General features: G+C 46.7%; 1 protein-coding gene across 4 annotated transcripts in view; it reads left to right on the plus strand.

Moving 5' to 3' along the window:
• The window catches only part of FBXW4 (F-box and WD repeat domain containing 4), a 65,070-nt gene that overhangs the window by 17,198 nt on the left and 31,620 nt on the right, over window positions 1-16,252 (plus strand). For all 4 annotated transcript variants that reach the window (XM_068399638.1, XM_068399639.1, XM_068399640.1 and 1 more), the window contains one exon: window positions 1,048-1,142. In XM_068399638.1, coding sequence (XP_068255739.1) covers window positions 1,048-1,142 — 95 coding nt within the window. The remainder of the gene's footprint in view (window positions 1-1,047; window positions 1,143-16,252) is intronic.

The following is a 16,252-nucleotide window of genomic DNA, read 5'->3' on the forward strand; positions in this document are numbered from 1 at the left end:
CCCACCAGCCTTTTAAAGGGGCTCTAAGTGTCTAAGCTATTGAGGGCTCTGCCGAGTGTTGATTAGGACTAAGCCCTGAAGAGCTGCTAATGTACATTCCTGTGTGATAGGCACCAGATAGTGTGCTCTGAGCAATATTTTTAACCTGTAGGAGATAGGAATGCCTTAAAAGAGTTAAGCTTTTCTGCCGCTTTTGCTGACACTAGGTGCTAAATTCCCCGCTGACAAGAATAGCCTGCAATCCTGGGCATTATCAACAAACAAACAAATAGGGCACTCCCAGCTTTGAAGTCTTGAAGTAAAACATTGGGGGTTGGTTACAGAGAACTGGGGGCTTCGAGTCCTGTGGGCCAACAATAAAGGCAAGGTGGAGAAAATGATGACCACAAGCAGAAGCCCCAGCAAGAACCTGGGGGGCTTTATTAGAACCCAAAAACAAAGTGGGGGTGTGTGGTGAACTGGTGGAAGGGGATGTGCATGTAGGCACTGGTGGGGGAGGAAAGAGATTCTCTCACACTGTCAGTGAGCAAGTGGGGCCTATTTGAAAATAGCCTGGGGTACACTTAAGAAACTTGGTTGAAAGGGGGTGGGTTTATAAAAAACTATTTTACAGGATAGAGAATGATTAATTTTATAGATAATATGAATGGAAATTTTTCAGGGATGGTACAAAGTCTTCCCACACTGTTCAAGAGAACAGCAGAGATATGAACAAATCTCACTTATTGTTTATTTAACTACAGATGATGAGAAGTCTCTGTGTTGAGTGCTGCTCTAGAGAGCATGTGGTGATGGGGATGTTCTCTGTTACCAGAGGGATGGAAGATCATCCTCATAAGCTGCATCTTTGAGTAACTTTAAGTGCTTGTTTCTGCCAGTGACTGAAGGCTCTGCTCCTGAAAAATAAGTAATGGGAATTCAGGGAGAGGATCTCGGGGAAGGTGAACACGTCAGTTTTGGCAGCTCTTCCAGCACAACGTTAGCAGCGTGCATCCTACCTTCTGCAGCTTCTGGGTGATGTGGCATAACATGCATCTCTCTCTTTAGGTTTGGTCCCTGTCCGCGGGCAGAGTTGGGCAGTGTCTACATACAGTGCAGACAGAGGATCGAGTGTGGTCCATTGCTATCAGCCCATTATTAAGGTAACTGAGATCTCTTTATTCCCAATTTCCAACAGAGAGAGGTAAAGGAGTTGGATAGGCTCTGCGTCCACAAATCTCTGAGGGACCAGTGTGACACTTCAGGGACTTGATTTGGGTGGAGGCTGTCAAGTGCTTGTGCCTACACCAGAAGCTTAGGGAAGAGCATGTGGTCTTTGTTCCCCATAACAGTGGAGTGACCTGCTCATAAAGAGGCTGTGAAAATGGCCCTGGGTTCCTGCTCCTGTCTCAGGTGGGACCTGTTCGTTCTTACTTGCAGAGCGAACTCTCTGACTTGCTAATTAGAAGCAATGAGCCGGATCCTGTTGAGGTTTTCCGTACTGAAAAGATGCCAACTTGTATTCTCATTCTCTGGCAGAAGAGATGCCAACCAAAAAGGTCCCTGCTTGGGAGCTGTGTACAGAGGTTAGAGCTCTGTTTTCTTTAAGCATGCTGAACTGGGAAAGATGGAAGTGGAGTTCAGGGATGAAGCTTTCCAGCCTCTGTTGCCTGTAGCCCTGTGCTTCTAGTGTGGGTGTAATGCTACAACTACAACTTCAGCATGGAAGGCAAGGGCAGTACCTACACCAGTGTCTTCCAGGGTGTTTTTCAAAGTGCTCATGTTCTTGAGAAAGTGAAAACCTGAGAAACTTAAACTCTCGCTGTTAAAATCGTACACTGATCAGCAATAATCTGTTTATTTGGTTTGCTGTTAAGCTGCTCTTCTGCATGCAAGAAGAGATTCTTCCTCAAGGAAAGGGGAAAGAAGAGTTATTGTTGCTGCCCATGTGGTGTCTGCAACTAGTGAGTTATAGGCTTGTGCAAAACCAAAATACTTCCCACAACTGCTGTCCTCATTAGATTTCCAAGCTTGTTTTGCAGGCAGCAGAAACTTAGTGGTATGGAGCTAATGGCATTATCAGGGAAATGACCCTCAAGGCCTGCTATGATTTTGCTGTTCCCTCGTCCCATTGCTCTGAGTGTTTGAGGCTGTTTTTGAAGAAGTGCCATGTGCGTTAATGCTGCTGCAAGATGTTAGAAGCCCTTTGCTGTCTTCTCTGCTGCAAGGGCTCCTTTTCTAGCAGACAGGCTCTGACTAGCACCATGGCTGGTTAGAGCCCAGTGGCATGCTGCTTCCTACTCCTAAGTGATGACCTGCTGAGGTGGCCTCTTGTCAGGACAGTGTTCTTCTCCCTGGTGTGCACGCTCGTGCGCACTCTCTGTCACAATATTTACCCACAGTCTCCCCACCTTCCCTTTCCTCCCTGCAGGGTGATAAATGGGAGGTGGTGGAACAGCTACCCCATGAACAAGTGGGCCTAAATTTTGCAGTTTTTTTTTTTTTTTTGAGATTGTGGCCTGTACCAGCCTCCCCTGCTAGCCTACTCTACCACCCCCCTTACCCCTCCATATTTTGGGGAGGGGGGTGTGGAGAATTAGAGCCAATTAGCCACGTCATTAATTCTTCAATTTGACGGCTGATATAGCAGGGCCTGAAACACGCTGCTGACCTCGTATAATGGGAACCCTGCTCCTTAACATATTGACGATGGGAGAAGTTAATTAAAATTCCACAGAGAGAAGGTGTCGGCTAACCTATAAACCTGTCGCTTCTCAGAACAAATCGCAGCCATCCTAGAAGAGAGAGAGAGGATCAGAGCAGGAGGGCATGTGGTGGGGGAGGGCCAGGGCAAGGGGCAAGCGAGATGAATTTTTCACTAATAGGTTTTATTGCTTGCTGTCTAATGAGGGTGAGTATCAAAAAGATAATATCTGGTTTCTAGCAAGGTCTGCTTTGGGGAGCTCTGTGGTTTATGTTTTATTTGCAAGAGCCCATATTTCACCCGTATGCGTTCCCTATGCACTTGTGTGTGAAGCTTTTCCTCCCTTGCAGTCCTCATCCTTCTTGCCAGAGCTTGGATACATTTGTTCCTCAGTGAGGCTGAACATGGCCTATAACCTCCACTTCCTCCTATACATTTGATGTGCCCTCCCTGTCCTCCCTCTCACTTGTGCTGCTGTAAACTGAGAGCTCCTCCATATGAATAGGTAGTTCTACTGGTGTAGAACCGCTGTATAAGCGGGCTTCAACCACCTAAGTATTTTGGCCCATTGTTGCTGAGAACCCACCAATGCTCTCTACTATGGACACACAGAGCTCAAGAACAGCTCAAAGCAGTTATGCACGGTGGGGTAGGAGCAGGGAGGGCTCCTGTAGCTCTAGTCATTTGAAAGTGCTTTGGAGAGGCTGCAGTTTCCTGACCTGGAGGTTTGCCAGGACTAAGACTCTCTAGAGTAGTCAGGGTTGTATTCTTACTGAACCTCAGCTGTTAATGGTCAGGACTGAAACTGTTCTTCTTGCTTTTCGGTGATATCTCCCTCTGTGTAAAGCTTCCTTAGAAAGTATCCCATGTGCTTCTGACCCCCAGATGGGTTTTCTGCTGTGTCTGCTGTAGTCCTGCTTTGCTGGACTGCTGCTCTGATGGACAGTGCTTGTATACCCAAACTTCAGGGACTTGTGCTCTTAAAGTGCAGCTCCTCTGGCTTCAGGCATCTTTCTTGGGTATTCTGCTTTGATTTGTCCACAGTTTCCCTGTATCACTAGAGAGATCCTCCTGCACATGTGCTGAGATAAGGAGGAGGCTTCCTTGCTCTTTGTGTAGTGATGCTGGGCTGGATGTTTGGAGGGTCTGCAAACAGAATGATGCCCATAAGGGAGATTAAGTAGGGCAAAAGCGTACCAAGAGTACTAGATCTTCTCTTCTTACTGTGCTAGGGGAGAACTGTGCTGCATCCTTTGTATAACCTTTTCAGCCATGGAAGTGCCTTCACATCCATGTGTGTTATTGGAGCTTCGTTGCTTTGGGGATCCCTAACAGTGCCCTGCAGGGTAGTGGGGATGGGGAGGGCATTGTGTTCCTTCTGGGTGTTCAGCAAGTCTGCATAGCTGTGCTGATCAGTGTGCTTGGGACAGCAGGTTCCACATGGTGTGTCACATCAGGGGCTAGAGAAGAGTCTGAGAGTATCCTTAAAATAGGATACTTAAGCGTGCCTCAGCTTGCTCTGGCAACTGGTTTAATTGGTCTCCAAAGTTGTCCTTCTCCATGGATTAGTAAAATGATGTACTTACAGAGAGACTGTGTACCCTGAACCGCGTTTCTTAGCTGCTTGTAATCCCCTTCCCTCCTTGAGTTCATTTGCCTTTTGAACTCTGCGTCATGCAGATGTTAAACTTTCATTTACTGGTGCTTACTGCAGTGACTTATGTGTGCTCAGGGACCAGGGCAAGCCTGAGTGCAGTGGAGCAATTCAAATGTGCAAAGTGAGGCAAACCCAGGGGTTTCTAGTGGAGTTAGTGGCACCTTCATGCTTTGTATTCCCTGAGGTGGCAGTAGCCAGGGAAGAGAAGTGACCACTGTATGCTGTTTAATTTGAGGGATAGGTTTATGGAGAAAATGAGGTCCAATTGCCCTGGCATTTATGGTGGCAGAAACATAAGGCTTATGATATATGTTGTACTACTGAAATGTTCCTTTATTTAGGGGAAAATTTGTTGTGATTTTTTTTTTCCCCCGCCTAATGATAGAGAAGCTTGTAAACTGGAGGGGAAAGAAAAAAGCAGACCTTGATGTTAAATTCATTGTTAATCTTGGATTCAGAAATTCTTTGCTGTTGGATTAAAAAAAAAAGTATTCAAATCTAAGTTGGCTGCTTCTGCTGGATCTGGCCACTGGCATTTGCTATTTAGATTTGAAAATATTTATAATGAGAGCTGATCTTCCCATGTTGTACTTGAAATGTGTCAGATTTAAACCAAGAGACAATGGAGTAGTTTTCAATGTGCAACTATAGACAGAGAGCTAGGAAACCTTTGGTGCCATCTGGGGAAACTTCAGGCAACTGTATTGTGCCCTACTGCAGCAGAGATGCTTTGGGTGTGTAAGCCCAAAAGATGGTCTCTCCTTTTCCAACTGCCATTGGTCTACTGCAGTACATGACCTCTCCTTGCCAGTGTTGCCTTGGTGAAGTGAAGGTTTAGTCCGGAGAGGAGGAAAGTTTGTACCAAAGACTAGCTATCTGCATTGAATGTTTAATTTAAAGGAAAATGAGTAGTTCTGTGAGCAGCTGAATTTGAAAAGCCAGGCTTGCTCTATCTCAGTGTTGTAATTGAGACCTGACTCCTCTATTTTAACATGCTAATTTGAATCTAGGTTAACCTAATTGCCTCTCCCATGGAATATTATGGGGAAGTAATATCTGGGGAGACCTCTGCCCCTGTGGACAGCCTCAGACAAATTGTAAAACATACCCAGAAGTTGCCAGTGAAAGGAAGGAAGAGAAGGGTTACTTACAGGCACCTTCACTGAATGGGCCTCTCTTCCATTGGGAACAATCAAAATGATTAATTTTGAGGGCTTCTTTTTAATGGTTATCTGGAAACTTTTTGTGAAAGTGAAACAATCTGATCTTGCAGATTGCATTAGAGTAAAACAACCCACGAGTCAGAGCAACTTTGCAGTGGTTTTAACTCTACAATTGAAGCCCTAATGTGCATCAGTTAAAATGTTTGATAATGTTCTCCCCCACCCTAATTTCTTGCTCCACTTTTATCAGCAGATATCCCCTACTGCATATCAAGATGAGCTGTTGGCTGTAGTGGTGCTTTGTTTTGACCTAGCTTTGCTCAGTTAACCTCTCCAAGTCCACTAGGACTTGGGACAAGTAACTGGGTTTTATTCTGGTTTGTGCGTTGCCAGCAAAATAGCAGGCAGCAATAGCTCTGCTGTCCTTTGGGATCTCTGTAGAGCCTGGTGGGTTTGAATAATTGAGAGGGGACTCTGACCTGCAGCTGTTTCTTATGCAGGGGCAGGAAGAACCTGCTCAACTGTGAGATCCCAGGGTGGACTTGCAGAGTTACTGGTGGTGTTAACTACCATCTCTTACTGACCTCAGAGAGTGATCTCGATGCGGGTTTCTAGATATATGCAATAGTCATAACTGACTTGGTGCTCTTTCACCCCCAAGCTGAAGAGCAGGAAATGAGTATCAGTTTCTCCCCTCTGCAGCTGAAATGACACCTGTGTCTTATCCATGTGCCCTGACTGTTCCCTTCATGTTGGGAGGAAGAAGACTTTGTTTTACCTTCTTTAATTGTGTGATAATGACTCTATTTCGTCTTCTTCACATGGGTGAACACATGAACGTACACGTCTTTTCCCTCTCCTCTAGAAAAAAAACACATATGCAAACACTTCTATAGGTTGAGAAACTGCAACTTACCTTTCTTCAGTTTCTTTCCTTTGCCCTCTAAAGCTTACACGACTGATGACTTGCTCCCTTTTTGTCACTTTTGGCCAATACTGTAAGGTATATATTTTCTGTGATTCTGTGAATTGGCTCGCTAGTGCTTGTGGGCAGGTGATCAGGTTTTGGGAGGCAGTAGCTAACTGAGTTAAAACCCAGACATCTGTTTCTAATCCTGTGGAGCTGTGTTGCATATTGAAATTTTATTATTTTTTTTCTCATCTTTCCCCTTGCTTGAGGGGAAAGTCTGTCTTGGAAAGCTTGGAGGAAGCATCTTTCTCGTGCTGCTTGGTTTGCACAGGAGAATCCATGTCTGTTTAATTGATGTGACAGAAGAATCTTAGTTGAGGGGGCTGGCAGCCTTATGGTTTGAGGTTTCTCTTTCCAGTTTGCAATTGTTTTCTCTTTGCTTTTTAAATTTGCAGGGGGAGAAGGTAACTTCACCAGACCTTGGCTGCTGTTTACCTTTGCTCGGTTGTGCAATGTGCCTTTGTTTTTCCACCTTTGATCAGTGTCCTGCCAACAGATAATTTAGCAATTGCATCCCAGGGTGGAAGTGTGGAGTTAATGTTAAAATTAGGGTTTTTTCCCTTTCCTAACTTCTCTGGCTGATGGAGCAAAGAAGGGGAGAGGGGAGGTGAAGGGGGCCATAAATTCTAAACCTGGTCATTCTGCTCCTTAGAGAAACCAAAGCCTCTGATGTCTCTTCAGCACTTTCATTAACATTTAAATTAAGGGTTTGTTTTTCAGGCGACTTCAGTCACAGCCCTTTCATAGCCTGACACATGGAGGCTGTTCTCTCTCTCTTTTTCTCTCTCTTTTTCCAGCTTGCAAATCAGTGTACAATAGTAATCACTGCTGTATTTTTTTTTCTGATCTCTCAGGAGGGCAGCGACATGACAGGCTGTACCAGAGGTTCAAAGAGAATCAGAAACGGAGTGCAAAGGTAGATGAGCAGGAGGATGCCAGGTTTCACTCCTACAATTAGATTGGTGTCTGTTCCCTCCCCTGCCTTTCAAAGGGCTGCTTTTGGAGGTGGGGAGGGACAGAGAGGGATAGACCTTTCTTGCATGGTGAGAGCCCCAGGTGCAGATGCCTCTAACCAGGCTCAGCTTCCACTGTTACTCCTCCCAGATGAGGCTGGAGGTGTCACTCAGAGTATGCAAGCTCATGCCCTGAGGTGGGAAGTGGAGCTGTAGTGTCCTAAGATAGCAGCCTAACCCCTCTAAAGGAGTGTTGATTCACTCTGAGGACAGCAGGAGGCTGGTCCTCAGCCTGCCGTTGGCATTTTGAAAGGAAGGGCGATAGTGGAGGATATTTGCCCTGAAGTAAGAAACTCTCCTCTGTCTTCTGTGGTGCAGTGCTGAAGTAATAGTCTGCTCTGAGCACTGCAGCTTACTGTAACGGTGGAGGAGATAGCTGGTTTGGAGTGTCCATTTCGATCTTGGCTTACAACAGCCTAAACCAGGCTATGCCTTGCTGTAACTCAGTAATTTCTGGTATAGGAGCTAGTTAGTTTAACATCAAGAAGAAAAAAAACCTCTTCCACCTGCTTCAACAGTTGTGTAAGAGTCAAGGAACAAGGGGACAGTTTTAGCAATGGCAACGACTTGCAGCAGAGAAGCAGTATAGTAGGATTTATGTAAATACGTGAGTCTGTTCCAGAGCTTTTTTTTTTTTTTTGGAATCTTCCACTTCTCATCTTCCACCCAGTTGTTCACCATTGGTGGGCTGTTGTAGGCTGTTATCTTCTGTGGGCTCTCAGACAGGAGTTGAGGGACTCTGAACCGATGTCCTTCATGAGCTAAAAGTGGATAAAAGGCAGAGGAAAATGAGCCAATACATGAGCGAAGTGTTCAGCATAATGAAACCTGCAGCTTGGTTGCTGTGACTGTCACACTGGTCATGTCTTCACTCTACCACCACCCCAAATTTGCTTGCCTTTCACTAAGAGCTTGATCCAGATGGGCTTTGAAGGATGCCAACAGAATAAGAGCAGCAAGCTGGCAGCAGGATTGGGAAGGCTATTCCCTACATGGTGGTAGATATGGTGCATAAAGAGTGGTGCCAGAAGTTTGTTTCTTCAAGATTGTGTGCTGGTGGTGGCCATGATTTATACCATATGGCTCTTCTGGAGGACCTAAATCAAAATCATGCACTTGCAGAAGCCTCCTGTATATGCTGAAAAATGGTTCTGTTCTGGGGTCTGGATTTTTTTGCCCTTTTGTGTGAACTACCACAGACTCTAGTCTGTCACTTCTTGTGTCACCATTGTCAGGTTGAAGTATCGTGTCTTACTGTTCTGTTACGAGGGTATGGTGATGGCTCTCAGACAGTGAGCAGTACAGAACAGCTCTTTAGGGGTAGGTGATCTTGTCCTTATTCCAAATCCTCTGGAGCTGTGTGGTGGGGTGTGCTTCTCTGATCCCATCTGACCTGGGCTCTAACTGTTCTGTACCACCCATCTGATTGCTCTGTCACTGCAGGTGGGTCCTAACTCCTCTCTGAGAGACTTCTGCATAGTGCTAAGAACTACCAGTATCAACGTCGTCTTGGTACCTTCATCCTGTATGATGCAAGGGGGATTCAGAATGTCTGCTCTTCCAGGTGCTTCAGCTTTTGGAGGTTCATAGGTTCATACCCAGCCCATAGTGTTTTTCTTCTTTAGGGCCCAGTGTCGGATGGTGCTGAGCACGTTTCATGAAGTCCCCAGCCTGTCCAAACCAAAGCTGTTTGGAATGGGAAAGAGGACGCTTAGCACTTGTCACACAGGGTCCTCAATCGTGACCTCTGGGCCACCTCCAGTGTTGCTCAGGCTGTAACTTTTCAATGAGGAAAGCTTTTAATTTAAGCTTTCCTGAGGCTGGATGCCAGCATGGAGCCCAGCTTGGCTGTCCCAGCGGTACTTGGGGCAAGTGTGCCACGGCACTAACTGGGGTAACTCCTACTAAATTCTCTTTGGAAGCTCCACTGTATTTATGGGTGGGGAGGGTGGGGGATGCCTGCCCTCCCACCTTCCCCCATGTTGTCTCAAAAGGGCCTGGTGCATCTTTGATTAGGTGTAGGTCAAAAGAATTTCCACATCGTGACCTTAATAACTGGGGTTGATTGGCAGGCGGTCTGTGGAGAGGGAGCAGCCTGTCCCTTTCATCTCCCTTGGTGCCATGCTGGGACAATGGGCCAGCATATTTTCCTTGTTGTTCCTCATTTGAAAAGGGTCTGGTATCTCTACTAGGTACCTGTGACATGGGGGTCTTGATTGGGGTCTCATAAAGGGCCCTGTCAATGTGTCCAAAGGCCAGGAATACAAAGGCGATCAGTGGGTGGGGGTCTCAGCTGACCACTGAAGAAGGGAGGGGAGGGTCCTGGAAGCAGTGGAGGGAGAAGCAACCCCTGATGGGAGACCTTAAAGGGGGTAGGGGGGGAGGAGGCGGCCCATTTTTGTCCCAAACTCATCAAGCACATCTGCAGAATTGTCCCAGCCGCTGCCTCCCAGTTTCAAAAGAAAATGATCGTTTGATAAACCGTCCTGATTCACCACTTTCTCACAAGGGAGGGAGACCCACCTTTGACCTCTATGATTTCACATTGGGCCTGGCTCCCCCCCATCCAATTGCTGGAGAAACTTTGAAATGCATCCCTTGCGCTCCCTCTCCTTCTCCCTCTTTCCCTTTACTCTCTCTTCCCCTGCCGCCTTTTTTTTCCCCCCTCCTCCTCTTCCCACCACCCCCACCTTCCCCGCTCTCCCGCTTTGTAAAAAACCAAGCGTACTGCTTTGGAGTTTAGGCAAGTAATTAGTAAAATCTTTTCTGCAGCACAATAAAACGGCAGCGCTTGGCCTGCATATTCCCACAATTTACATACTCGTGGGCATTCGAGAAAACAGGTGGCATTCCCAGTGCATCGCTGCCTATGAAAATCATTTGGAAGGCAGGGAGGGGAGGGTGCTGGGACCCGCTCGCTCCTGCGAGCTATAGGAATGTGCATGAATATATTAAAATGTTTTCACACAATGCTTGTATTTTCCAACGGGAAGAGGCATCTTCTGGATGAAAGGCGGCTGGCCCAGACACAGGCCTCTTCTGAACGCTCTTTCCCACTCTGGGTTTGTTTGCACGGACCAGATAGAGAGGGGGCCTGGGGGGGAGGAAAGGGCAAGGGTGCTATCTATGAAGAGTAAATCTTTGTGTGCCTCCTACCTGCTCCCTGTTTGTGGTCCCAGAAAGTTGAGTTATGAGGGAGTCGCATCTGCAGAGAGGGGCAGGAGGGGGGATCATCGGGGCTTTCTGCAAAAGCTTTTGGCGGCATTGCAAACATGGAGAGGAAATAGCTTGTAATGGAGCATATAGCGCTCTGACCGACGGGATTCAGGGGCTGCAGCAGGAAATGACTGAAAGGGAGCTGGCGATCTTGGGCAGTATTAGCAAAGTGCCTATTAATAACAGAAAACACTCTTGCAGTACTTTTCCAGCTTCATCTTATTGTCCGAGAACAGGCTGATCAATGCTCAGCCTGGGCAACGTATCCAGCTGTTCCTCTCCTTTTTCCGAGAGCATAGTTGTTCCAGGCTGTACTGCAAGTGGAACCCAGCAGTTCCCACTCCATTTCAGTCAGGGACCACTTAGCTGCGTTGCCTCCAAAGAGGTTCTTTGTGCGCTTTCAGCTTGTTAGGTGTTGACAACAGATGTGTGGTGAAACTTGTGTTAGAGAGTGTAGATCAGGGATTTCCTTTCTAATGGACAAGAATTGAAGGAGAGAAATGAGGTGAAGGGAGGGAGAGGCTGAACACAAGTAATGAATGTCTTGGCTTAGGAGCAGGGTGTGCATGTAGGGAAGACCCTGGGTTCAACTCCAGGGATACTGTTTTGTTTGAAAATACTGGGGCAGGCTGCAAAGGGGCTTCATTGGAGGAAACAGAGGTCGGTTGGCAACTGGAATTTTTTTTTAAATAATATTCTTTTGGTGAAAAGGCCCTTTGAAATTTCTGTGGGAAGTGATGAGACACCAGCATGGTGATCTGGATGCCTGTCTTATATGTGCTACAGATGCAACCTTTGTAGAAAGCTCTTCTGGGCCGGCATCCTGTCTAGATGGGTTCTCCCCTGAGGATTTACAAGCCTGCCTGCAGCCAGCCTGGACCATGGCAGCACAAATTTGTGGGTGCTAGGAAGAGCTATTCCAAAGCCCACACTACCCACATCAAGCCTCTGCTCTCCTGAAGGAACTTATCAAAGCACAGGCTTCCTGAACAAGGCATAACCCATTTAGAGAGGAGTGGGAAGAGCTTTACTGAGACTTTCTTCTCAGCTAAGCCAACTTTCGTTGTCCTGTCGGACCAAACTCTCTCTGGAGAGAATGTATTCCCCAGCCTTGCAAGGAGCTAAACAATTCAGCATCTCAAGACCTTTTGCAAAAGTGTATTCTTGCGTGGCAGCTGTTCCTAAAATGGATCTGCAGAAGTAGCAAAGCTCTGTAATGCTGTTTCTCCCAGCTAGCCTGCACTGGTCGTACTGGTGTTGGTCATGGTGCAAAGGTCTCTAACCGTTTGTTGGAAGCAACCAACAACCAAACTGGCAAGAGGGCTTACTTTTTATTTTTAATTATTGTCTTCCCAATTCCGTGCTCCTCCCCTTCATCTTTCTGCATTTCTTAAAGAGGCAGTGGAGGGAAAAAAGCTTTGGTTTTTGTTTGGGAAGGGGGTTAGGAAGGGCGACGTGGCCCCTGCAACCTCTCATAGGGGTGTCTTGTCAGGGTGCGGCATGAAGGGCACAAACAGATCATAACCTTTAAATGAAAATGCGATGGAGGGGAGAGATGAAAGCAGTGAAACAAATTAGATAGATCTAGAGAGGGTGCTCAACTGGAGAAAATTAGCATTTCTTCCTAATTGGAGTGCAGGGCATTCCATTACAGGGTTTCATTACAAGGAGGGAAGCACTGGGCCTCTTTGGGGGAATTCCCCCCTGCCCTCAATTCTTCTAAAAGTAAAAAATATATTTGGGAGAGAGCTGAGGAAGGACTGGATTTATCAGAGTGAAGGTTTCAGACTGCTGCAGGAAGAGGAATGATAGTAAAGCACCAGTTCTCTGTTTATGCAGAGAAGGTGATAATTGTGTGCACTTGAAGTCAGGTGCTAGTCCTAGTTTTCCTGAAGGAAACTAAAATGTTCACAGGAGGCTGGAGGTGATGGTAACTTTTTGATGCTAGTACTTGCTGAATCAAATTTGTAGACTGTATCCAAAGTGCAGTAGTTTGTTTGAAGCGTAGGGATGTATGTTTTATGACTTAAGATCAGCGGGGTGAACTCAAGCCTGCTTTACACTGCATATCAAGTCCATGCTGTGCAAAGCACTTGCTCAAGACATGTCTGTCTGATTCTGCCTTCAATTAGAGCTGTTGTATCCAACAGGAATTTGGATATATCCCTGGGAAGGCAATGGCCAAACATCTTGTGGCTGCACTGGGGTTTGTGCGTAGTTTTGTTGTCCAGATAGCTAGTGCCAATTTGAGAAACAGGCGCGCATGGATGTTCTTTATATGTGCATCTTTACCTATAAATGTGCGCTAGGAATAACTTAGAGGGAATTCAAGGGATAAGGTTTTGCATTGCATCTCTGGATTAGGAGTAGGGGGAGACAGTTTCTTTTTTTTTTTTCCTAGCAGGGGTTTGATTATTTATCAGTCAGTGCTCTCAGGAAAGTGGGGGGACGGAAAGAAGAAAAAATGAAAAGCAGACTTGCTTCAGGTGTGTGGTGTGCAATGTATGTTGTTCTGCCAATCTACAGTTACAAAATTTCCTGTTCCAGCTCAGGAGAGGGAACATATAAGCATAGGAATGTGGTTTGTAGGAAACTGCTGAAGGAAGGGTCCTGTCTGCACAGAAGGTGGCTCCTAGTAGAGTGGGAGGATGTTTACACCAGCAGTGCCTTCATCCTGGGCAGGCTCTGTCATTCACGCACCCAGGATGAGGTTGCAGATGATACGAATTTACAGAATTCATAAGTGTAAATCTCCGATTTAACCCTTGCTGCTGAATTTTGGCATTTTGACACAGAGTATAGGACTGTCCACAGGAATATCTTCAGGCCTGAAGAAAATACTGTTAAAAATGAAAGTATGGCTCGAGATGGGCTTCTCCCATATGAGATCTGGCATGCATCAGGATGATGATGTCTTGCATGCCAGCCTTCCCCAGCCACCTATGTTCTTGCAAAAGATGCTTGGCAGACTGATTAAAATGAGCAAATACATCAGTCTGGCTCTAGATTAGTAAAGCAAACTACTTTTGAGACACTGGGGGAGGTAGAGAGGAGATGGGAGCCAGGACCAGAGAGGCTGGAGTTTGGAGAGGAGCAAATAACTAGGAGGAGATAGTCAGGCTTGAAGGGAAACTGGTTCCTCTGAAGAATGGGAGTTTCTCCTCAATGTGCAGTTGTGCATCTGGCTTGTGTGCTAGTATGCTTTAAAATACAGCATGCCAGAGTGCCTCTTGCCTGTAGCTAAGCTTCAGCTTCTCTGGGTAGCTGGCATCCTGCATCTCTGTTGTGAGTGGAATTGGACACTGGAAACATGTGGACAGAACTGTATGGCTGTGACTCTCTCCTTGGCTCTGTTGCCTCTGGTTTCTTTTCAGAGAAATGGGAGACTGCTCCAGACTGGAAGGCAGATTGTAAAGTCTGTTCTCTCTGTGTAGTGTTGCCTGTAGTGTGTTCTATGGTTCATTATCTAAGATTTGTCAGGTCTTCTCTACCTTCCCTCGCACCTGCATGAAGCATAACCACTGCAGCCACTTTCTTGTTCTAAAGAGGTGGTTTGGGTTCATGATGCTCCATTCACCATCTCCACACATGCCTGCATGTGGGATGTACTCGTGCTGCTTTGTAGGCTTCCTGACACTTCACAGATGCAGGGCTAATTTGGCACCAGGTATTAAAGCCAGCTTTTAATGTGCATTGCCCTGTCTAATTAGTAAAACCTTGTTCTCTCTCCTCTGAGATTGAGGTACATGTTCCTCTAAGTCTAGCCGTCCATCAAAGAGGACTTGAAATGAGGCCCTGCTATGGTTGGTAGACACAGGCAGCTAATGAAGAGAGAGAGCCCATTTCCTTTGAGAAGAGAGACCTGTACCAAGGTGATTGATAGTCCCAGAGATTTATTAGTGTGGGGGCTGGATAGAGGCTTGTAACCTGGAACCCAACAGCTTGTTTTTGTTGTGGTCATCTGTGTGTGTACCTCTTCCCCCCCCCTCCAAAAAAAAAATGAAAAGGAGACTAAAGAAAGACATGAACTGATCAGAGGAAGCAATTACAGACTAAGCTGGGCCAAGCAGCAACTGCTACTATTGCTGTGCTTGATCTCTGCCTCCTGGTGCAGCTGTCTTGAGCTTTGCACCTGCGCTTTGTTCAGTGACCTGCTTTGCCTGTCCGGGCTGATTTAATGAGGGATGGGGATGGAGCAGGACTGTCTGATGGAACAGGTCTTTTCTTGCTTCTTATTTTCTGTCTTGTACAGAGTATTGATTAGCACATGTGGTGTAGAGCATGTTTTTCTTTTCCATATGCTCCCACCTGGCTTTTCTCCTCTTTGACAGTGGAGAAGCAAGGGAAAAATTAGAAAAGCAATAATGTTTCTCTAGCATCAGTCTTCTGATGGTCTCAGAGCAATCTGGGAACACAGATTGTGTGCAGAACACTTCAGATAAGTTTGTAGCCTGGCAGAGCAAGGACTTCATGCCCCTGGTATGTGGTGGAAAATATCAAGTACTTTGGTAGTATCGAGTGCAGGTGAACAGTACTGTTCCCACTGTGCAATGACTCTGTCCTCTGCTTCCCAAACTATGGTTTGTGAGACCTTGGTGGTCCTCAGACCCGTGTTGGCTCTTCAGCTCTCGCAGTGAAGCCAGTGATAGGAGTCCCTGCTGGTCTAGGATTGACTGAGACTGGTTGAAGCCTCAAAGCTTGGAGCAACCGATTAGCTCTAACCTGCCTCAAAAAAGGGCAATGAACAAACAGGGTCTGAAGAGGAGATACAGTAGAGGAACACTCTTCTGTACCAGAGGATAAAAAGAAGGTGGAGTTACTGAATGCCTTCTTTGCCTCTGTCTATACTGCTGGAAGCTGTCCTGAGGAGCCCCGGACCCCTGAGGCCCCAGAAGAAGTCAGGATAGAGGAGTCGTCTGTCTTGGTAGATGAGGGCTGGGTCAGGGACCAATTAAGCAATCTGGACGTCCATAAATCCATGGGCCCTGATGGGATGCACCTGCGGGTGCTGAGGGAGCTGGCGGAAGTCATTGCTAGGCCACTCTCCATCATCTTTGCTAAGTCGTGGGCAATGGGAGAGGTGCCTGAGGACTGGAGGAAAGCGAATGTCACTCCAGTCTTCAAAAAGGGCAAGAAGGAGGACCTGGGTAACTATAGACCGGTCAGCCTCACCTCCATCCCCGGAAAGGTGATGGAACAACTTGTCCTTGATGCTGTCTCTAGACACATCAAGGATAGGGGGATCATTAGGGGCAGTCAACATGGCTTCACCAAGGGGAAGTCATGCTCAACCAACTTGATAGCCTTTTATGAGGACATAACCCGGTGGATAGATGATGGTAAAGCTGTGGATGTGGTCTATCTTGATTTCAGTAAAGCGTTTGACACGGTCTCCCACAGCATCCTCGCAGCTAAACTGAGGAAGTGTGGTCTGGATGATCGGGTAGTGAGGTGGATTGTGAACTGGCTGAAGGAAAGAAGCCAGAGAGTGGTGGTCAGTGGGACAGAGTCCAGTTGGAGGCCTGTGTCTAGCGGAGTCCCTCAAGGGTC

The sequence above is a fragment of the Nyctibius grandis genome, chromosome 4 (genome assembly GCF_013368605.1).
Source record: "Nyctibius grandis isolate bNycGra1 chromosome 4, bNycGra1.pri, whole genome shotgun sequence".
In the NCBI taxonomy this organism is placed as follows: domain Eukaryota; kingdom Metazoa; phylum Chordata; class Aves; order Nyctibiiformes; family Nyctibiidae; genus Nyctibius; species Nyctibius grandis.